At 43.2% G+C, this 23,589-nt stretch overlaps 1 protein-coding gene across 2 annotated transcripts in view; it reads right to left on the bottom strand.

The window, feature by feature from the left end:
* The window catches only part of aars1 (alanyl-tRNA synthetase 1), a 67,208-nt gene extending 52,766 nt beyond the window's left edge, over window positions 1-14,442 (bottom strand). The window contains exons 1-2 of one of the 2 annotated variants that reach the window (XM_073069652.1): window positions 14,313-14,442; window positions 1,151-1,314 (exon numbers count right to left, since the gene is read on the bottom strand). In XM_073069652.1, coding sequence (XP_072925753.1) covers window positions 1,151-1,294 — 144 coding nt within the window. In that variant the 5' untranslated portion in view covers window positions 1,295-1,314; window positions 14,313-14,442. The remainder of the gene's footprint in view (window positions 1-1,150; window positions 1,315-14,312) is intronic. The other variant, XM_073069653.1, reaches the window with a different exon arrangement.
* Between the last annotated feature and the right edge of the window lie 9,147 nt (window positions 14,443-23,589).

The following is a 23,589-nucleotide window of genomic DNA, read 5'->3' on the forward strand; positions in this document are numbered from 1 at the left end:
GAGCTGTGTCTAGCCACACAGTTGTGAGTGTGCAGACAGTAGAGCAGAGGGCTAAGCACACATTCTTGAGATGGCTTGTGTCGATTGTCTGCGGGGAGATGCATTACCAATCCATGATTGTGGGTTTCCTGATAAGGAAGTCGAGGATCCACTTGCAGAGGGAGGTAGAGAAACCCAGGATTTCAAGCTTGATGATTAATAGTGAGGGAAATAGAAATAGTTCAACATTGTAAAGGGAAGAAAAATGTATGGCACTCTGGGACAAGAGAGCTAAAGGCTATTCTTCATCCATTCTACATTAGGGTTGAATGTCCAGTACACAAGATACATCACAGGCACATTCCTCCCCATCATCAGCCGTATCTGCAGGAGGCAATGCCTCAAGAAGGCAATATCTATCATCAAAGGTCCCCACCATCTGGGCCATGCCACCATTTCTTTACTATCATCGGGCAGGAGGTACATAAGCCTGAAATCCCACACCAGCAGGCTAAAGAACAGCTCTTTCCTTTTAACCATTTGGTTCTTGAACCAACTGGCAAAATCCAAATCACAAGTTTAGCAAAACAGTTTGGTCACTGCACTAAAATGGACTAATTATCCATTGGCTCTTTCTTGTAAAGATTGTGTACAATTTATGTTTACATGTGAATGAATACTGCTTCTATGATGCTATTTGCCTGTGATGCTGCTGCGTTTTTCCACTGCACCTGTGCACACGTGTACTTGTTGCTATGACAATAAATTCAACATTGACTTTGAAAATGCAACGGTGAAATGGCAAATTGGACATAAACCTGAACAGTTACAGCTTAATGCCCAACTAATTTATAAAACTGTGTTATACATAAATACTAACAAACAAGAGAAAATCTACAGATGCTGGAAATCCAAGTAAAACACACAAAATGCTGGAGGAACTCAGCAAGCTAGGCAGCTTCTATGGAAACAAGTACAGTCAACTTTTAAGGCCAATTCCTGCTGAATGGTCTCGTCCCAAAACATCAGCTGTACTTTTTTCCCCATAGATGCTGCCTGGCCTGCTGAATTCCTCCAGCATTCTGCGTATTACATAAATACTAATGTGGCTTAATTTCAAGGGCCGAGAGATTAAGAACATCCACAGTAATGTGGCAGTCTGTTCTCTTACCTGATTCATGCCAGCATTTGTAAAGAGAAGAGTGGGGTCATCAAGAGGAATAGTCGCTGAGGAGTGCACATACTCATGGCTGTGTTGTTTAAAGAAATCAATAAATTTCTGGCGAATCTCTGCAGCACTCAGTGGCAAGGCCATTTTGGAGCAATTCACAGGGTCTGCAGAAAACAAACGTACATAAAAACATTAAACTTCATTCCATGCCCATTTATCTTCCAATGGAAAGTCATGAATTGATGAGAAACAATTCCTCTGGCATTATTTAGCCCTTTAGCTAAATTATTTAGCTCATTATTTAACAATTCCTCTGGCATTACAGGCCATTGTAGAATTTCTGTGTCAGAAAAGAAACCAATCAGTATTCTCATCTAATGCTCATACAAGTAAGTTATTTTAAAGAAATAAAGAGCGAAAGTGTCACTAAGACTAAAGTACTGAAGGGAAGCATAACAATCCCTGATTTACACCAGGAAAGTCACAACAGATTGGTAATCTGACTGGGATCTTGCTGGTGAAGACTTCTATTCACTGTATGATTAGCTGACCAATAGCAAAATCAAACTTCAAACATCAACTATAAACAAAATGAGTATATACATCTCTGTTACTGCCCTTTTCAATTATTTCTAAATATTCTGAAGTTCATCTAGGGGAGCACACTTCACCTTACAAGATGTCCAGTTCATTTTTTTTAATATAACATAAAAATGCAAGCTTGTCCAGTTTTAATGCTATGCAGCATAAAATATTTAACAATCTTATCCTTCTGAGCCATATCATATTCCAAACAAAATTCTGATGAACCCAATTCAGTTAGAACTTCTGAAAATCAATCATTTACATAGCATAGTGATACTGAGCTTAATGTACAATTCCAATCATCTAAACCACTGCCCTGGCAGGATGCAAAGAACTCACAAGTAACATAACTGCGTATCAAGAACATAATTAACTCCAGCAGCGATGGCTCTGAAACCACAAATAATGGAAATGATTTGAAACATTTCCGACAATAATTTAAAACGATGGCTTCCTGTGTTTTGATTTCGTGACCAGGCTGTGTAGATGTAACTGTGTTTTGTTGCACAAGATATTCTAATAAAACCAATGGAGTGCAACACAATCAATCCAGTTAGCCTCAGTTTTCCCCAACAATCCTTTGATACTTTTCCTCCCATTCACTCTGAAAGCAAACACAATGTTTTGATCATCTTAGCTGTCAATCTGTTCATTATCCTAGCCATTCGATTTTGTTTTAAAAGGCTTATCGCAGTGTATCTGGTAATCACCTTAAACGTGACGCTCTCTTTATCAACCACTCTGCCACTGGATACATTCTCTATTTATACTTTGTCCAAATTATTTTTAAACCGCTATTAAATCACCTCAACACTTTTGTCTCTAACATGTTACTGGGACCTGACAAGTTTATCATAGGACATAGTGGGAAGCCAGGGAAGAAATTCCTGGAGCCACGTCAGAAATATTCATATCATGGTTAATCATGGTGTGGTGCCAGAATACTGGAGGGTAGCTAATGTGGGGTCTTCATTTAAGAAAAGCTACAAATACAAGCAGGGAACCATACACCAGTAAGCCAAACATCAGTGGTGGTAAAGTTACTGGGGGGAATTTGAATGACAGGATCTACATGCATTTAGCAAGGCAAGGGGTGAATATTCAGCATGGCTTTGTGTGTGGAAAATTGTGAGTAACAAATCTGTTCATCTGAAGAGTTCCTTGTCTGAAATTGTTGCATCGCACTGTACTGCTGCCACAAACAACAAATTTCACATTATACATATGTCAGCGATCCTGAGGTAACCAAGAGGACTGATGAGGGCAAGAAGGCAGAAGACGACTTCAGCAAGGCCTTTGACAAGGTCCCACGTGGTCAGCTGGATTAGAAGGCTACATCACGTGGAATTCAGCTCAAGCTAGCGAACTAGAAACAAAACTGGCGTGGGTACAAGTGAGAGTGTGGCAGTGGAGGGCTGATACTCTGATTGAAAACCTGTGACCAGTGGTATGCCATGGGAATCATGTTGGGTCCACTGTTCTTTGTCCTCTAAAGATTTGGATGTGAATGTAATTGACCTGCTTAATAAGTTTAAGGGGGACATGAAAATTTGATGGTGGTGTTGACATTGACGAAGTTTATGTAAGATTACAATATGATTTAGAGGATTTAAGGTGCAAGTAAATCCACACAGATGGCAGTGGTTAATGGAACAGGTAGGACAATGGTAGGAAGTGGTAGAGGTGAGACAATTACAATATTTAAAATACATTTAAACAAGTAGATTGATAAGAAGATAAAAACACAAAATGCTGGCAGAACTCAGCAGGCCAGACAGCATCTATGGGAGGAGGTAGTGACGACGTTTCGGGCCGAAACCCTTCATCAGGAGTGTGATGAACCTTCCTGATTGGGAAAATAAGGTTTGTAATGGATCTCAAGAGAGCGTGTTTGTTGAATGCCTAAGAAATAGCTTTTTAGAGCACTATGTTCTTGAATCTACTAGGGTATCAGCTATACCGGATTGGGTGTTATGTAATGAGCCAGAAATGATTAGGGAGCTTAAGGAACCAGTGATGACAATATGATTGAGTTCAACTAGAAATTTGATAGGGAGAAAGTAGAATCTGACATAGCAATATTTCAGTGGAGTAAGGGAAATTACAGTGGTGTGAGAGAGGAGTTGGCCAAAGTAAATTGTAAGAAGTTGCTGGCAGGGATGTCAGCAGAGCAACAATGGCATACGTTTCTGGGGGAAATGAGGAAGGTGCAGGACATGTGTATTCCAAAAATGAAGAAATACTCAAATGGCAAAATAGTACAACCGTGGCTGACAACAGAAGTCAAAGCCAATGTAAAAACAAAAGAGAGGGCATACAACAAAGCAAAAATTAGTGGGAAGATAGAGGACTGGGAAGTTTTTAAAAACCTACAGAGAGCAACTAAAAGAATCACTAGAAGGGAAAAGATGAAATATGAAAGCAAATGAACAAATATCAAAGTAGATATTAAAAGCTTTTTCAAGTATGTAAAAAATAGAGATGAGAGTGAATATAGGACCACTAGAAAATGAGGTAGGAGAAATAATAACGGGGACAAGCATATGGCAGTGGTGGAGGTGGATACAATAGGGTCTTTTAAGAGCCTCTTAGATAGGTACATGGCGCTTAGAAAAATAGAGGACTATGCGCTAGGGAACTTCTTGGCAGTCTCTAGAGTAGGTTACATGGTCGGCACAACATTGTGGGCTGAAGGGCCTGTGATGAGCTGTAAATTTCTATGTTCTATATGGCTGAAGAACTAAATAAGTATTTTGCGTCCGTCTTCACTGTGGACGACACTAGCAGTGTGCCAGATGTTGCAGTGTGAAGGAAGAGAAGTGAGTGCAGTTACTGTTTCAAGGGAGAAGGTGCTCAAAGACCTAAAGGTACATAAGTCACCCGGACCAGATGAACCGCACCCTAGGTTTCTAAAAGAGGTAGCGGTAGAGATCGTGGCAGCATTAGAAATGTCTTTCAAAAATCATTGGACTCTGGCATGGTGCCAGAGGACTAGAAAATTGCAAATATCATTCCACACTTTAAGAAAGGAGGAAGGCAGCAGAAAGGAAATTATAGACCAGTTAGCCTGACCTCAGTGGTTGTGAAGATGTTAGAATCAATTGTTAAGGATGTAGTGATGGAGTACTTGGTGACACAGAACAAGATAGGACAAAGTCAGCATGGTTTCCTTCAGGGAAAATCCTGCCTGACGGCCCTGTTGGAATTCTTTGAGGAGATTACAAGTAGGATAGATAAAGGGGATGCAGTGGATGTTGTATACTTTGACTTTCAGAAGGCCTTTGACAAGGTACCACACGAGGCTGCTTACCAAATTAAGAGCCCATGGTATTACAGGAAAGTTACTAACATGGTTAGAGCAATGGCTGATTGGTAAGAGGCAGTGAGTGGGAATAAAAGGATCCTTTTCTGGTTGGCTGCCAGTGACTAGTGGTGTTCCACAGGGGTTGGTGTTGTGGCCACTTCTTTTTATGCTGCATCTAAATGATTTAGATGATGGAATAGATGGGTTTGTTGCCAAGATTGATGGAGGGGCAGGTAGTGTTGAGGAAACAGGTAGGATGCAGGAGTCAGACAGATTAAGAGAATGGTCAAGAATGTGGCAAATGAAATACAATAGAAAATGCATAGTCATGCACTTTGGTAGTAGAAATAAACGTGTGGACTATTTTTCTAAATGGGGAGAAAATCCAAAAATCTGAGACGCAAAGGAACTTGAGAGTACTTGTGCAGAACACCCTGAAGGTTAACTTGCAGGTTGAGTCAGTGGTGAGGAAGGCAAATGCAATGTTGGCATTCATTTTAACAGGTCTAGAATACAAGAGCAGGGATGTTATACTGAGGCTTTATAAGGCACTTGTGAGGCCTCATCTTGAGTATTGTGTACAGTTTTGGGCTGCTCATTGTAGAAGAGATGTGCTGGCAAGGGAGAGGATCCAGAGGACATTCACAAGGATGATTCCAGGAATGAAAGCGTTATCATACGAGGAATGTTTGATGGCTCTGGGTCCGTACTTGCTGGAATTTAGAAGGATTGGGGGGAGGATCTCAATGAAACCTTTGGAATGTTGAAAGGCCCAGACAGAGTTGATGTGGACAGGATGTTTCTCATGGTGGGAGAGTCTAGGACAAGAGGGCACAGCCTCAGGATAGAGGGGTGTCCATTCAAAACAGAAATATAGAGAAATTTCTTTAGACAGCAAAACCTCCATCAAGTATGTACGTAATTTTTTTATTTTGGGCTCCACAGTCCATATGATGCTATTACAGTTCAGTATGTCTGAGCTCAGAGTTCCAACCCAGCAGAGTCTGTAAGAAGGTTGTACATCTTCTCCAAAGAGCCTGGGAATCCTCCCGCATTACAGAGAGTACTGGTTAATAGGTAACTGGTATTTGTAAACTGTCGGGTGGCTCGGGTTAAATAGGTGGATTTCTGGGCAGTGTGGCTCATTGGGCTGCAAGGGTCTGTTCCATGCTAGATCTCTAAATAAACAATTTCTCCATGTCTATAATTACAAAGTTATGGAGTCATATAGCGCAGAAAAGGCCATGCAGACCAAGATTCCCATTTAAACTAGTTTACATAGCACTGACATTATATTAGGTATTATAAGTAATCTAGAGATGATTTAAAGTATATGGGAGGATGTGCGTAGGTTATCGTGGATCGGGATCAAAAAAAAATCTGAAGTTCTCTTACTATGTAAGTCGGAACAGGTACTTCTGGTATTATTTAGCGTCAGTTAGTCAAACATTTGTCTTAGTATATAGTATATATTTTACCTTTCTATGCATATAGAACACTTAAGAATGTATGTTTCAGGGCTGGGCTTGGGAAGTTCCCAAGTTTGATCCAGTGACAGACCACTTCCAAGCACGCTCTCCTTCCGTGCCTGGTTAATGTGGAGGATCAAAAACCCAAAACCCAATAATTAAACCACTGCGTTGTTTAGTAATAATTATAGCTTTCATCGGGGCAGGGCCTTTCTCACTTTATCCTTTAAAATTGTTTCGATCGTTGACCGACTGTAGCCTAATGCTTTTCCAATGACAGATGGCGTTTCACCTCTTACTGATCGCTTTATTATTTCCACTTTATTTTCAACCGTGATCATGATTATTTTTGTGAACAGAAACACAGAGGATTCAGAACTCAACCGCATTAAGACAGGTTGAATAAGGGACTTGAGCATCCGCGTTTTTTGGTATCCGTGAGGGGTCCCGGAACCAATCCCTCATGGATAAGGAGGGCCGACTGTAAGCCGATGTCATCTGCAAACTTAATAACCATCCCCGTACATTCAAGTTTATCGTCATCTGATTGCATATACAGTTGCAAGAAAAAGTTTGTGAACTCTTTGCAATTACTTGGTTTTCTGCATTGATCAGTCATAAAATGTGATCTGATCTTCATCTAGGTCACAATTATGGACAAAAACAATCTGCCTAAACTATTAACCCACAAACAGTTGTACTTTTTTTCATCAATACTGAGTATACCATTTAACAACTACAGTCTAGGTTCAAAAACGTATGTGAACCTCTGGGGTAATGCTTTCTACAAAAGCTATTTGGAATCAGGTGTTCCAATCAACAAGATGAGATTAGAGGTGTGGGTTGTGGAGGTGTCCTGCCCTATTAAAAAAAAAGACACACAAAGGCAGGTTACTGACAAAGTCTGCCCTTCTCAAGAAAGATCTGTTTACCTGCACCATGCTTCGATCAAAGCACTTTCAGGGGACATTAGAAGAAAAATTGTAGAGATGCATGAAGCTGGAAAAGGCTACAAAAGCATTTCTAAAGACCTGAATATTCATCAGTCAACAGGAAGAGAAATTGTCTACAAATGGAGAAAATTCAGTACTGTCGCTACTCTCCTTACAAGTGGATGTCCTGCAAAGATCACACCAAGTGCACAACGTGCAATGTTGAAGGAGGTGAAAAAGAACTAAAGGGTAACAGCAGATGACCTGAAGAAATCTCTAGAATTAGTTAAAGCCTCTGTTCATGTGCTCACTATAAGAAAAACACAAAACAAGAATGATGTTCATGGAAGGACACCACAGAAAAAAACTGCTCTGCAGGAAAAACATTGCTGCATGTCTCCAGTTTGCAAAAGACCACCTAGATGTTCCACAAAGCTTCTGGGACAATGTTCTGTGTGCAAGACATTTTGGGAGAAATGCACACTGCTATGTTTGGAGGAAGAAAGGCACTGCACACCAAAACTTCATCCCAACTGTGAAGCATGGTAAAAGGAGCATCATGGTTTGGGGATGCTTTGTTGCCTCAGGGCCTGGACAGCTTACAATTTTGAATTCATTGTTCCCTCAACGATTGCATCAAGACATTGAGAATCAGGGTAGAGGTCCGTCACCTGAATCTTCTTAGAAGTGGATGATGCAACAAGACAATGATCTGAAAGCCAAGAGTAAATCAACAACAGAATGGTTTAAAAAGAAAATTCATGTTTTGGAATTGCCAAGTCAGGGTCCAATTGAGATGCTTGGGCATGACCTGAAGAGGGCTGTTCATGCAAGGAATCTCAGAAACATTAATGAAATGAAACAGTTCTGTATAAAGGAATGGTCTAAAATTCCTCATCACCATTGTACAAGTCTGAGCAGTAGCTACAGGAAATATTTTGTGGAGGTTATTGCTGCTAAAGGAGGTTCTACCAGTAATTAAATACAAGGGTTCACATACTTTTACCAGGCTGGACTGTGATTGATTAAACAACGTGTTCAATAAAGACATGAAAAGTATAATTGTTTGGGTGTTATTAGTTTGGGCAGATTGTCTCTGTCTATTATTGTGACTTAGATATAGATCAGACAACATTTTAGAATTAAAGCAGAAAACTAGGTAATTGCAAAGGGTTCACTAATCTTTTCTTGCAACATTTACAATAGAAGTATGTATGCAGTGTACAACCCTGAGATTTGTCTTCCCAGACAGCCACGAAACAAAGAAACACTGTAGAACCCATTCAAAGAAAACATCAAACACCCAACACACAAAAAAATCACTCAAACAGCAAAAATTACAAAACGTAACAGATCAAACCAGACTCTAGGAATGTTCAGTTCATTTTAGCACTATATCAGTTGTTGATTGCAAGCACAGAACCAGACCCAATCAAAATCATACAAAATAGCAATAATAAAAAAGTAACCTGAAACCAGGAACATATTACACGAACTTCAGAGTCCAATCACAAACCACATCAATTGCCCAAGACCTAGGCACCATCAAGCGAGGGGAGAGACCAGTCAAACACAGGCAGAACACCCGCTTGCCTTCTGCTGTTGTCCTTGTTGAATTCAATCTTGTTCAAAGCTTTGATCAGTGAGAAAGGGAGTTGATAATGAGCTCACACTCCATCTCCAAGCTTGTGAACCTGTAGGTCACACTCTCCACCCGAAACCTCACCGAACTCCCCCAGAGACAGCAGAGCGCCAGATCACTCAATCGGCCGGAAAATGTATATCACAGGTTCCAATCATAGCAGAATCATATCTGAAAGTAGTTTTGTGAACTGTCTGAAGGACCGCCATTGGTCGTGTTGTTCACTGGCACCCACAAAACATCACATACAGAAAGTAGAACAAAATATTAGCACAAATAAATTAATGAAATATCATTCAAAATGCCTATAGTGCACAGAACAGGTAAACATTGAACACCTCACTGTCCTAATGACGAGATCTCAATGGTGGAAGGGTATTCATTCTCATCCACGTTATGTGAGCTCACTACAGAGGCATGGAAAACAAATAATCCTTGTTGTTCTAAATGCTTTTATATCTTATCCCTCAGAATTCCCTCCAATAACTTACCTACCAAAGACTGGGCTTACTAGTCATTAGTTCCCAAGTTTTTCTTTGCAGCCCTTCCAAAATAAAAGCACAACCCCCATCTTCTGACACCTTCACTAATGATTATGTATATCTCAATAAGAGCATACACAATTTCTTTCTAGCCTCCCAGGATGTTCCAAAATATACCTGGAGATTAATATACCTTTAAACATTTTAAGACATTCAATATCCCCCCATTAATTATCTCAAGGTCCAAAATCTTCATGTCTCTCTCTGTGATAAAAACAAATATTCTTCGAGAACCTCACCCATCTCTTTGGCAAGGCCTTTGACAAGGTTCCACACAGAAAGTTAGTTAGGAAGGTTCAATCGTTAGGTATTAATATTTAAGTAGTAAAATGGATTCAACAGTGGCTGGATGGGAGATGCCAGAGAGTAGTGGTGGATAACTTGTTTGTCAGGTTGGAGGCCGGTGACTAGTGGTGTGCCTCAGGCATCTGTACTGGGTCCAATGTTGTTTGTCATGTACATTAATGATCTGGATGATGGGGCGGTAAATTGGATTAATAAGTATGCAGATGATACTAAGGTAGGTGGTGTCGTGGATAATGAAGTAGGTTTTCAAAGCTTGCAGAGAGATTTTGGCCAGTTAGAAAAGTGGGCTGAGTGATGGCAGATGGAGTTTAATGCTGATAAGTGTGAGGTGCTACATTTTGGTAGGAATAATCCAAATAGGACATACATGGTAAATGGTAGGGCATTGAAGAATGCAGAAGAATAGAGTGATCTAGGAATAATGGTGCATAGTTCCCTGAAGGTGGAATCTCATGTGGATAGGGTGGTGAAGAAAGCTTTTGGTATAAAAAACACAAAATGCTGGCAGAACTCAACAGGCCAGACAGCATCTATGGGAGGGGATAATAATGACGTTTCAGGCCGAAACACTTCATCAGGAGTGAAGTACTTCAGTTTCGGCCCGAAACGTCGTTATTACCTCCTCCCATAGATGCTGTCTGGCTTGTTGAATTCTGCCAGCATTTTGTGTTTTTTATTTATTTCTAGCATCTGCAGTTTCGCTCGTGAAAGCTTTTGGTATGTTGGCCTTTATAAATCAGAGCATTTAGTATAGGAGTTGGGATGTAATGTTAAAATTGTACAAGGCATTGGTAAGGCCGAATTTGGAGTATTGTGTACAGTTCTGGTCACTGAATTATAGGAAAGACGTCAACAAAATAGAGAGAGTACAGAGAAGATTTACTAGAATGTTTCCTGGGTTTCAGCACCTAAGTTACGAGGAAAGATTGAACAAGTTAGGTCTTTATTCTTTGGAGCGTAGTAGGTTGGGGGGGACTTGATAGAGGTATTTAAAATTATGAGAGGGATAGATAGAGTTGATGTGGATAGGCTTTTTCCATTGAGAGTAGGGGAGATTCAAACAAGAGGACATGAGTTGAGAGTCAGGGGGCAAAAGTTTAAAGGTAACACGGGGGGGGGGAATTTCTTTACTCAGAGAGTGGTAGCTGTGTGGAATGAGCTTCCAGTAGAAGTGGTAGAGGCAGGTTCAGTATTGTCATTTAAAGTAAAATTGGATAGGTATATGGACAGGAAAGGAATGGAGGGTTATGGGCTGAGTGCGTGTCAGTGGGACTAGGTGAGAGTAAGCGTTCGGCACGGACTAGAAGGGCCAAGATGGCCTGTTTCCGTGCTGTAATTGTTATATGGTTATATCTCCAAATGTTCCATGTAGATTCACCTTAATCTTTTCTACCAAATCTCTCCAATACCCCTGCTCCTTTTTGTTCTTCTATTTCCTTCTTAGATAAAGATAAGCACAGCACAGAAGCAGGTCCACCAAGACTGTGCCAAACCATTTAAACTACCTACTCCCACCGATCTGCATCGGGAACATAGCCCTACTACCCATATACCTATCCAAACCTCTCAATGTTGTGCTAGCAGCTCATTCCACACTCTCAGGACCCTCTGAATGAAGAAAGCCTCCCCTCATGTTCCCCTTATACTTCTTACCTTTCACCCCTAACCCATGACCTCTAGTTGGAGTCTCCAGCCAACCTCAGTTCAGTGGAAAAAGCTTGCTTGCACTTACCCTATCTATACAGCCATAATTTAGTATTCCTCTAACAAATCTCCTCCCCATCTTCTGTTATGTCCTAATCGAGTCAATCTTTCCACATAACTCAGATCTCCCAGACCCAGCAATGTCCTTGTAAATTTTCTCAGTACTATTTCAAACTTATTTACATTTTTCCTGTAGGCAAGTGACCAAAACTGTACACAATACTCCAAATTAGGCAATACCAACATCTATTACAACTTTTAACATAACATCCCATTTCCAGTACTCAATACATTTATTTATGAAGGCCAGCATGCTCAAAGCTTTCTTTGCAACCCTATCAACCTCGGACTCCACTTCCAATAAATTATAGACCCATATTCCCAGATCCCTTTGTTGTACCGCATTCTTCAGTGCCCTCCCAGTCACTGTGTAAGACCTACTCCGGTTGGTCTTACCGAAGTGGAACACCTCGTACCTGTCTGCATTAAATTCTATCTGGCATTGTCCAGCTGGTCCAGGTCTGGCTGCAGCTGCAAGCCATGATGGTCTTCTTCGTGTCCACTACACCCACAGTCTTGGTATCATCCAGAAATTTGCTGATCCAATTAACCTCATCATCTCTGGCCTCTCCCACAAAGCCAGTATCGAATCCAATTTACTACCTCATTTTGAATGCGAGTGACTGAACCCTCTTGATCAACCTCCCATGTGGGACCTTGTTGTCCACATCGACAACATTCACTGCCTTGCCTTCATCAACTAACTTCCCCGAAAAGCTCTACAGAATTGGTTAGACACGAACTACCATGCATGAAGCCATGCTGACCACCCTTAATCAGTCCATGACCATCCAAATACTCATACGTGCGCTCCTTTAAAGTATCTTTGAATAACTTACCCCACTACAGATGTCAGGCTCACTGGCCTACAATTTCCTGGTTTATTTTTAGTCTTTTTAAAAAGACGGAACAACATTAGCTGTCCTCCAATCCTCTGACACCTCACCTGTCACTAAGGATGATTTAAGTATCTGTACTAGGGCCCTTGCAATCTCCTACAAGCCCAATACTCCTGCTCTGCTTCACTCGATCTTGGCTGCTCTACCTGACCCAAGCCTCCTTTTTTCCCGAAAGCCTCAATTTCACATCAATATACTGCACAAGGAAACTTTTCTCAGCATGCTAACAAATTCCATCCCATTTAACCCCTTAGCAATATAGCAATCCCGGTCTATATCAGGAAAGTTGAAATTGTCTACTATGTCAACCCTATTATTCTTGCAATGATTTTGCATAATTGTTCTTCTAATTCCCATTTACTACTTGCAGGCCCACAGTACAATCCTAACAATGTGATCATCCCCTTACTTTTCAGCTCTACTCATAAAACTTCACTGGACATCCAAAAAGCAAAAACCTTTGTGTTGTCGTTTGGTGCAAACTGCTGACTTAGCTCTCTCATTTTTTTGAAACGTTGATCGCTTTTCCAGAAAGTGGATCATTTCAGACAGTAGTACGTACAGAATGCTGGAGGAACTCAGCAGGTCAGGCAGCATCTATGGTAAAGAGTAAACAGTCGACATTTTGTACCAAGACCCCTCATCAGGACTGAGAAGGAGGGGGGAAGATGCCGGCATAAAATGGTGGGGGGGAGGGGAAAGAGGCTAGCTGGAAGGTGATATATGAAACAGGTCAGGGACTGGAGAAGAAAGAGTCTGATAGAAAAGGAGAGTGGACCATAGGAGAAAAAGGAGGCTGGGAACCCTCACCCCACCTTTTCATTCAGGCAGCTTCCCCTATTCTTCCCAGTCCTGAAGAAGGGTCTCGGCCTGAAATGTCGATTGCCTGACCTGCTGAGTTCCTCTAGCATTTTGTGTCTGTTGCTTTGGATTTCCAGCATCTGCAGACTTTTTAGTGTTTATGATCTACCGTAAGGCGCCAGATTTCTTCCATATAAGTTAATTACTTGCACCCCGTTGCGACGTAAGACACACAATAGCCAATATGTACATGATCGCACAAACAGCAATGCGATAAATCACCATATAAGAATTTTGGTGATGCTGACTCCTTGGAGCTGATGCAATCTTTTTTTTTTCAAAACCACTGCAATAGAAGGACATCCTCAGCTAATGACCCAGCTGAAAGACCGCATCTCTGACAGCAGAACACCCCTTCAGCACTGCACTGAAATGTCAGCGTGCATTGCTGTATTCAAATCAACAGGCTCAGCACAGCCAAACTACCCAGAGGATTAGGTGCAGTGACACCAGAGCTTCATCCATAGCAATGCGTAAACTGAACAGAGCCTGGCCCAGTGATACTACCAACCGCCAGCGATGGGTCCAGATGAAACAGCACTACCCAGAGCTTCATCCACAGCAATGCGTAAACTGAACAGAGCCTGGCCCAGTGATACTACCAACCGCCAGCGATGGGTCCAGATGAAACAGCACTACCCAGAGCTTCATCCTCAGCAGTGGCCAAAGACCTGGCCCAGTGACCCTACCCAGACCATCAGCTCCCAGCAGAGAGAAATCTGACCAGGGATCTGGTCCAGTGTCACTAACCAACCGAGGGCAGGTCCAGGACACAGCATCACCCACCAGCAGCGGACTGAACAGACACCGACGACCCGCCGTTAACCCGACACGTTAGGATCAGAACCATGAAATTACCGAGTCTACGCCAGAACCCACCACGGACACGACACTGCCCTCAGCTCGGTGCCGACTCACGCCCTCCCTCCACGCTGGTTGGCTGGGGTGGCGTCATGTGCTCGGAGTTCTGATCTCTGATTGACTAAAAGGAACGTCAATCATGCGAGACCGGGTCCCCGCGCTTTGAACGCCGGCTGATGCAACGGAGGCCCACGTGACTGCGGGGAGCGTGTGCGTCCGGATCTGTGTCCCCGTCCCCGCGAACCGGACGGGACGTTCCGCACGGGGCAGGCACTGCGGGGCACAGCCGGTGGATCGACAACCTTCAGGTATTGTTGGAGCAAAATTGTCGGCAAGTTCATCTGAAAAGACTTCTGTGCACACGCACCTGGTTTTGGAAAATGCTCTCGTTACACTATACATAGCACAGCTTTCTTCAGGGGTTACCAAATTCAAGCAGAACGATACCAGTTTTGTGAGCAGGGGCTCCCGCAATCCAAGCTTGTAACAAGCTCATTACCAGATGGGCAGAGGAGAAGATTCGGGAATGTGCTCGAAGCCCCCAGTCCTCGGGGGCGTCTTAATACGCTCGGAGAAGCTGTGCCGGAGGGGACGGTCGGAGGCTCGACTCCGCTTTCGGTGTGTGCTGAGTCGGGCGGCGCCGTGGCAGTCCACAGCGGGGGTATTCCCTTCTGCCGCCGGCGTGGGATGGCGAGTCTGTCGGGACCCTGAGGACTTGTGGAAACTGGGTGGTGGTTTCTTTCGAACTTATAGTCTTTTAACATCTTTGGACTATTTTTACTGTGTCCGTGGTCTGTTTTTTTAAATCAATTATGCTATTGTTTGCACTGTTGTAACAATGTGGTTTTGTGCAGGTCTTGTAGCTTTAGTTTTTGGTCTTGTTTTTGTCTGGTGGATTTGGAGCTCCTTTCCGGGGAACACGCTAAGACGGTAGCGCGATATTAATACGCAGCAGCCTCTCCGGACTCTGGATTGGGGTTTGCCAAACGTTATGTGGGTTTTCTGGTGTAGTCTGTTTTGTCATGTGTTTTTGTGATATCATTCTGGGGGAACGTTGTCTCATTTTTTAACTGCATTGCATTTGTGGTTTCTAAATGACAATAATCTGAATCTGAAGCTTCGATGAGCCAATGCCGGTATACCGCTCCCGGTACGATACAAAGGACCCTGCCCCATCTGTGAAAAATTCTGCTGCCCCACTTTGCCCTTAGAACCCATAAGATCAGAGTGGAAGCAAGTCGCATTCGATCCTGATTGACTGCCCCAAAATAAGAGGTGGGGCAACTTAGCAAGTCTCAGAAAGTACAAAGTTCTGGTCAGAAAGAGCACAGTAAAAGACTAACATCAATTTGCAATAAGGTAACTTTTTCATGGGTGAGAAGTTTCAGGAAAGAAACGGCACGTCTTATTGACAACAGTGGGGGGAGGGAAATTAAAGGTTTACAACCTCGAGGTGATGTGTTTGGACAACACAGTTGCAAGTATGGGAGTGCTCTGGCTGCTGGGTCTTGACACAAAATGTCGCCAATTCCTCTCCCTCACAGATGATGCCTGACCCCCCCCCCCCCCCTCCCGTGTTCTTCCATAAGTCTGTTGCTCCAGGTTCCAGCATCTGTAGGCATTTGTATATGTGAAGAGAGGGCTCTTTTAACTTTGATTACAATCAGTTCCCCTTACCCATACTGTGATCAAGAGGCCTGTCTATTTCAATCTGCTCAAAGTACCCCTTTCTTAAATTTAGACTTTAATTCTAAATTGTTAAGGCTGATCTGAAATGAAAAATAACATTGTAGTGATTATCTAGAGACCCTGGGATTCAAATTTCCAGCTTCACGTCTACCTATGTAGTACCTCTTCCACGCAGGACCAATCCTACCAGTTAGATGCAAAAGGCATTTTCCCACCATCTGTTAGAACATGAAACATAGAGCAATACAGGCCTTTCAACCCACCTTTTAACACTAACCTAAGATGAATCTGACCCTTCCCTCCACATAGCCTTCCATTTTTCTATCATCAATGTTTCTATCTAAGAGTTTTTTAAAATGTCCCTAACATATCTGCCTCCTCCACCACCCTAGGGAGGGTACTGTGTGCACCCACCACTCTGTGTAAAATATCTACCTCTGACATCCCCACTATGTTTTTCACCAATGATGTAAAGTTATGCCCCCCCCCTGTATTAGCCATTACTGCCTTGGGGAAAAAGTGGCTGGCTGTCCACGCAACCTATGCCTCTTATCATCTTGCACACCTCTATCAAGTAACCTCTCATCTCCCTTTGCTCTAAAGAGAAAAGTCCAAGTTCATTCAATGACATGCTCCTGATCCAGACAAAATCCTAGTAAGTCTCCTCTGCACCCTCTTTAAAGCTTCTACATCCTTCCTATAACAAGAAGACCAGAACTGTACACAATATTCTAATGTGATCTAACCATGGTTTTATGGAGCTGAAACATTGCCTTGCAGCTCTTGAATTCAATCCACTGAGTGACAAAGGCCAACACACTGTACGCCTTCTTAACTATCGTTCACCTTGTGTGGCAACGTTGAGGAATTTAGGACATGGAACCCAAGATCCCTCTGTTCCTCCCACTGCCAAGAATCCTGCCGTTAACCTTGTATTCTGTCTTCCAAAGCGAATCACCTCACACCTCTCTGAACGAACTACATCTGCCAATTCTCAACCCATAGAAACATAGAAAATAGGTGCAGGAGTAGGCCATTTGGCCCTTCGAGCCTGCACCACCATTCAGTATGATCATGGCTGATCATCCAACTCAGAACCCTGTACCTGCTTTCTCTCCATACCCCGATCCCTTTAGCCACAAGGGCCATATCTAACTTAAATATAGCCGATGAACCGGCCTCAACTGTTTCCTGTGGCAGAGAATTCCACAGATTCTCTGTGTGAAGAAGTTTTTCCTCATCTCGGTCCTAAAAGGCTTTCCCTTTATCTTTAAACTGTGACCCCTCGTTCTGGACTTCCCCAACATTGGAAACAATCTTTCTGCATCTAGCCTGTCCAATCCCTAGAATTTTATACGTTTCAATAAGATCCCCCTTCAATCTTCTAAATTCCAGTGAGTATAAGCCTAGTCGATCCAGTCTTTCTTCATATGTAAGTCCTGCCATCCCAGGAATCAATCTGGTGAACCTTCTCTGTACTCCCTCTATGGCAAGAATGTCTTTCCTCAGATTAGGGGACCAAAACTGCACATAATATTCTAGGTGCGGTCTCACCAAGGCCTTGTACAACTGCAGTAGAACCTCCCTGCTCCTGTACTCAAATCCTTTTGCTATGAATGCCAACATACCATTTGCCTTTTTCACCGCCTGCTGTACCTGCATGCCCACCTTCAATGACTGGTGTACAATGACACCCAGGTCTCGTTGCATCTCCCCTTTTCCTAATCAGCCACCGTTCAGATAATAATCTGTTTTCCTGCAATCTGTAATCTCTGCATCCTTGTTATTGTCCCATTGCAACTTTAATAAGGTGCAAAACCATTGACTTGAGGATCTTTAAAGAAATGCAAGAGCTGTTTGAAAGCAGATCCAATTGCACTATTCAAAAGAGCTGGATAAGTATGTCAGACATGAGAAAATCTGCAGATGCAGTAACCCAAGCAACACGCACAAAATGCTGGAGGAACTCAGCAGTCTTTTCCATAGATGCTGCCTGGCCTTTCAAGTATTTGAAAGGAAAGAATTTGCAATGTTATAAAAGATCTAATTGGATTTCTTCTACCAAGAGCTAGTACAGCCTCAATGAGCCAAACAGCCTCTTATCCTGTAACCACTCATGACCTAAAATGTCACGTTCTGATTAAGAGAGAAAAATATTTAGTTTGAATTCTGATCATTTCACCCTTTCTGAAAAATTCTGGTAATTATTCCTTTTTAATAATCATTTATTTCTTTCCTCGAGTACCCACTGTGGTTACGTGTCTGACTACTATTTCAAGAGAGGATATCTGAGGCGGTGGGGTCTTTGATTGTGCTGGCTGCTTTACTGAGACAAAACCTTATTTTGCTCCTTTTAACAACCCCCATCCTTCCATTCAGTGTTCTCCCTATCTATACTTTGTAATTAGTCAGGCTGAGGTTGGTGAGTCATGTGTGAAAGTTTCATTAAAAGCTTGTTATGTACCCTTAGGGTTCATATTTTCTGTGGACTATCACTAAAATGTCGGGAGAATGAGACTGACTTTTGGACACTGTTTGAGCTGTTACAGAGAGAGAGGGATGAAGCCTGCCTTGAGATGGTGTTTATACGAACTCTAAAGCTTGTTTTGAATATACAAGGACACTGCTTGCTTGGGAGTTCTTACAGAGAGAGAGACAACGAGCAGCTCGTGGGTCGCCATGGTGACCAAGGGCAGCGTTATTTGATGGACCGCTGGGGTTCAGCATGCTGAGATAAATACAAGGTCAGCTGGTTGTTAGAGACACACATGGTTTCGGACACTGGATGAGCTTTGTTGTGCCCACATAAAGGTGGGTTTTGGAGGATCGATCGAGAGAATCAATCAGTGGCTCTCGCAGTGGGAAAAGGTATGACCGGTGGGAAGTTATCAGTGTGTCCAACCCATGCCTCAGTTGATAACTTTACCACAGAAGACGGTCTCCTTTTTGATGAGCTACTGTTGGTGATAATCCATTCGTGGATTCTGTTTGAGTATCCTGTGGCCACCACTTTGAGATGTCCCGTAGTTGAATTCGGGCATGGTACCACTTGTGTTGAAAGGATATTTGTTGAAGATCACTGTCGGTGATACTTCGTGTGTGGACTGGAACAACTTTGGAGATAAAACCTACTGCTATTGTTATTTTCGAATATCGACGTAATTGCCTTCTCACAACATAAGCCTTTGGATTACAAATCTCTCTCTCTTACCAACAACAGCAACCTCGTGCATTGAACTGACCTTTCTAACATACCATCGTAAGACTATCTTTTCACCACCTGAGCTGGGAGAAGTTTGGGGGAACTTTATTTACTCACTTATAATTGCATATACGCTGCTAACCTGTTTGCCTTATCTTGTTTTATATTTTTTTATTAAACAAAATATACTTTATTCAAAAATAAAATTATATACAATAAACCATTCAATGACTTTCCATCCTTTACAACTGTTTCCATTGCTGTCTTTACATTTTCACACTTTTCACCACCCACGTGGCACTCTGTTATTCCATATTTACATACACTTGTTTAGGGGTATACACCCCGCCCCCTCCCACCCCTCAACTCCCACGGGAGAAGAACCCTAGACTGTGGTCCTTCCCCACTGGGCCCTTGCAGTGGCTGCACCAAGTTTGAGTGCGTCCCTCAGCGCGTACTCCTGCAGCTGAGAATGTGCCAGTTGGCAGCATTCCCCCACGGACATCTCTGTGTGCTGGAAGACCATCAAGTTTCGGGCCGACCAAGGAACGTCTTTGACCGAGTTGATGATCTGCCAGCCGCACCGGATGTTGGTCTCGGTGTGAGTCCCCGAGAACAGCCTGTAGATCAGAGAGTCCTCTGTTACACAGCTGCTGGGATGAACCTCAACACTGCCCCTTTCATCCTCCTCCACACCTTCTCGGCGAACCCACAGTGTGCAAAGAGGTGGGTCACCGACTCCTCCTCACTGCAGTCCTCCCGTGGGCAGAGGGGTGTGGAGACAACGTTCCGGGCGTGCAGAAGGGATCGGACTGGGAGGGCCCCTCTCACCGCCAGCCAGGCGAGGTCTTGGTGCCTGTTGGTGAGGTCTGGCGATGAGGCATTTTGCCAGATGAACTGGAGGGTCTGCTCAGGGAACCACCCCACTGTGTCCATCACGTCCTTCTGCAGTGCCTGCAGGACCTTACGTGCTGACCACTGCCTGGTGGCCCTGTGGTCAAAGGAGTTGACCTGAAAGAACTTCTCTACGAAGGGCAGGTATGGCGGCAACGACCAGCTGACAGGGGTGTTGTGCGGGAAAGGGGCCAGACCCATCCTTCGTAGCCAGGGTGGCAGGTAGAACCTGGGCACATAGAGGTACTTGGTGCACATGTACCTGGGATCCACACACAACCTGAAGCAGCCACACACGAAGCTGGCCATCAGGGTGAGGGCGACATTGGGGTCATTTTTGCCCCCGTTGTCCAGGGACTTGTGCATGGTGGCCCATGTGACCTGCTCCATCTGGATCGCCAGATGAATTCTGAAGACGGCTCGGGTGATTTCCGAGCTGAAGGAGCGGGGGACGGACCACCCCTGCGCCCAAGTACAGCAGCCCTGAGAGCACCTCACACCTGATGACCAGGTTCTTGCCCGCTATCGATAGGGAGCGCCCTCCCCACAGTCCCCAGTTTCTGTTTGACCTTGGCAGTCCACTCCCGCCAGTTCTTGTTGCACGCCTCGGCCCCTCCGAACCAGATCCCCAACACCTTCATGTGATCAGACCTGATGGTGAAGGGGACGCTGGATCGGTCGGGCCAATTGCTGAAGAGTATGGCTTCACTCTTCGTGCGGTTGATCCTGGCCCCCGACGCCTGCTCGAACTGTTCGCAGATGCTGATCAGCCTGCGATTTGACATCGGATCAGAGCAGAAGACGGCGACATCGTCCATGTACAGGGAGGTTTTGACTTGGGTCCCTCCACTGCCTGGCAGCGTCACCCCTCTTATGCCCCCCCATCCCCTCCTGATGGCTTCGGCAAAGGGTTCTATGCAGCGCACGAACAAGACGGAGAGAGGGCAGCCCTGCCTGACTCCAGACCTGATGGGGGAAGCTGTCTGTTTCCCACCCGTTGACCTGGACTGCACTACAGATGTCCGTGTAGAGCAGTTTGATCCAATTCCGGATTCCCTCCCCAAATCCCATTTTGGAGAGTACATCCGCCATGTACGTGTGTGATATCCTGTCGAAAGGCTTTCTCCTGGTCCCAAGCTGACCAGGCAGGTGTCCGCCCCCCCTGTCCTGCATGTAGGGCGATGGATCTTGTTTTATATTACTTCATCACGTAGTTACTAATAGTGTTTATAACGGAAGACTCAGACTCCAGGTGTGTCAATTTCTGCTGCTCCATTTTAAACCCGTTACAGGGTATGTAACAAGCTTCATTGCCTGTGGAATATATTCGCTACCCAAGAACTGTGCCTTATCACAAGGGCCAAAAACTTGCAAAAATATTGATGAGCAGTTTTTGCTTCTCCATATCAGCTGTAGTGTTTTCTCATTCTATTGGATTCTAGTGAATCCCTTGTTCAGTATGAATATTCAAGCAGGAATTACCTGGGAATCAGGATCAGGTTTATTATCACCAGCATGTGACGTGAAATTTGTTAACTTAGCAGCAGCATTTCAATACAATACATAATATAAAAGAAAAAAACAAAATAAAATAATAATAAATAAGTAAAACAATTACAGTGTAAGTACATGAATAGATTAAAAACTGTGCGACAAAAAACAAATATTAAAAAAGTGGTGTCCAAGGGTCAATGTCCATTTAGGAATCGGATGGCAGAGGGAAAGAAGCTGTTCCTGAATCACTGAGTGTGTGCCTTCAGGCTTCTGTATTCTCCTACCCGATGGTAACAGTGAGAAAAGAGGCATGCCCTGGGTGGCTGGAGGTCCTTGATAATGGACACTGCCTTTCTGAGACACAGCTTCTTGAAGATGTCCTAGGTACTTTGTAGGCGAGAACTCAAGATGGAGCTGACTAGATTTACAACCCTCTGCAGTTTCTTTCGATCTTGTGCTGTAGCTTCCCCACCCCCATACCAGACAGTGATGCAGCCTGTCAGAATGCCTCTCCACAGTACACCTATAGAAGTTTTTGAGTGAATTTGTTGACATACCAAATCTCTTCAAACTCCTAATGAAGTATTAGTCTTTGTCCTTGCCTTCTTTATAACTGGATAAATGGGATTGAATAAGCCTCATTTCTTCAGTGTCAGGTAAGCCTATGACTGTTGAAACTGTCCCATTTTAAACTGAACTACCAAATTAAAATAGGAATGACTAGTTATTCCACTTAAAAGTTCAGCCTGACTTCCAATGCAGAAGTTGTTTAACAATAGAAAATTCTCAGTGAGGCCAAGCTCCCCACAAGTCTATAGATCCTGCCTCCTCCTCGAGCCAGCTCATCAAATGGTGCTCTCTCAGAGTCAGGTTTATTATCTCTGACACGTGTCCGTGAAATTTGTGGTTTTGCGGCAGCAGTACAGTACAAGACAAAAATTATTATGGTCACTTACAATAAGAAATGCAGTGGATTCTGATTAATTGGATCACCAGTTAATCAGGGCAGACACTGATTTAGGAAAACTCTTAAAGAACAAACACTTATTGAGAAAATAGCTGGGATTCTCTTTGTTTATTTGGGACACCGTGCTGCTTAAGCGGGAAGGAGGCTGTTGCAGAACAGTTCCTAACTACTGTCAGTCACATGCACTTGCGTTGCTGTTAGGCACAACACCATGCTCTGAGCAAAAGTTTGTGTGTGTTCAAAAAGCTGCAATTTTGTCGCTGAGAATTGGTGAGAAATAAGTAGTGAGACAATTCAGAACTGTTTTGCTCACTGCGGTTTCAAGCTTCAGGCATGGAGGTGCCAGAAACAGCCAGGAGTGAAAAATGAAATTATTTCACTACTTCAACAAGTTAGAAATGACTAAGAATTTAAAGGTATTGGTTATTACAATGAAAATGAAGATTTAAAGGATGCAATCATCAACAACACTATGAAGGCAATCTGTTATCTGCATCAGGTGTCTGTACTGATTTTGTTCATTTATAGTCAAAAGAATGTGACACAGATGAATTTCTCCATTGATGAGTATTAGGAAGCAATACATGGTTTTATAGTACTGCAGTAATATTAGTAGTGTTCTAATTTGTTCTGTATTTCATTTAAACCATAATTTGTTACTCAATTTTTTTAAAAACACCTTTTTAACTATTTCCATGAAACTGGCTAATTGAAGCAGCTGCTTAATTGGGCCAAAATGTACTGGTCCCAGTGTGTCCCAATTAATCAGAATCCACTGTATATAAAATAATTAAGTCATGTGAAAAGAGAGCAATATAGTAAGGTAGTGTTCATGGGTTTGTTGGCCAGAAAGAACTACAATCTACAAATCACTGAATCAAGGACTGTGGAAATGAACCAAATGTCTTTGTTCTTGCCATGAATGGGAAATGGAGGCAGCCATTTTATGAAGAGACTCTGTGTTCTCCATTTTGCGAGACAGAGTTCCTTGGTTTGAAGATTGAAACGGAACTATGAAGAACATGGGG

Source organism: Hemitrygon akajei, chromosome 17 (assembly GCF_048418815.1).
Source record: "Hemitrygon akajei chromosome 17, sHemAka1.3, whole genome shotgun sequence".
NCBI lineage: Eukaryota > Metazoa > Chordata > Chondrichthyes > Myliobatiformes > Dasyatidae > Hemitrygon > Hemitrygon akajei.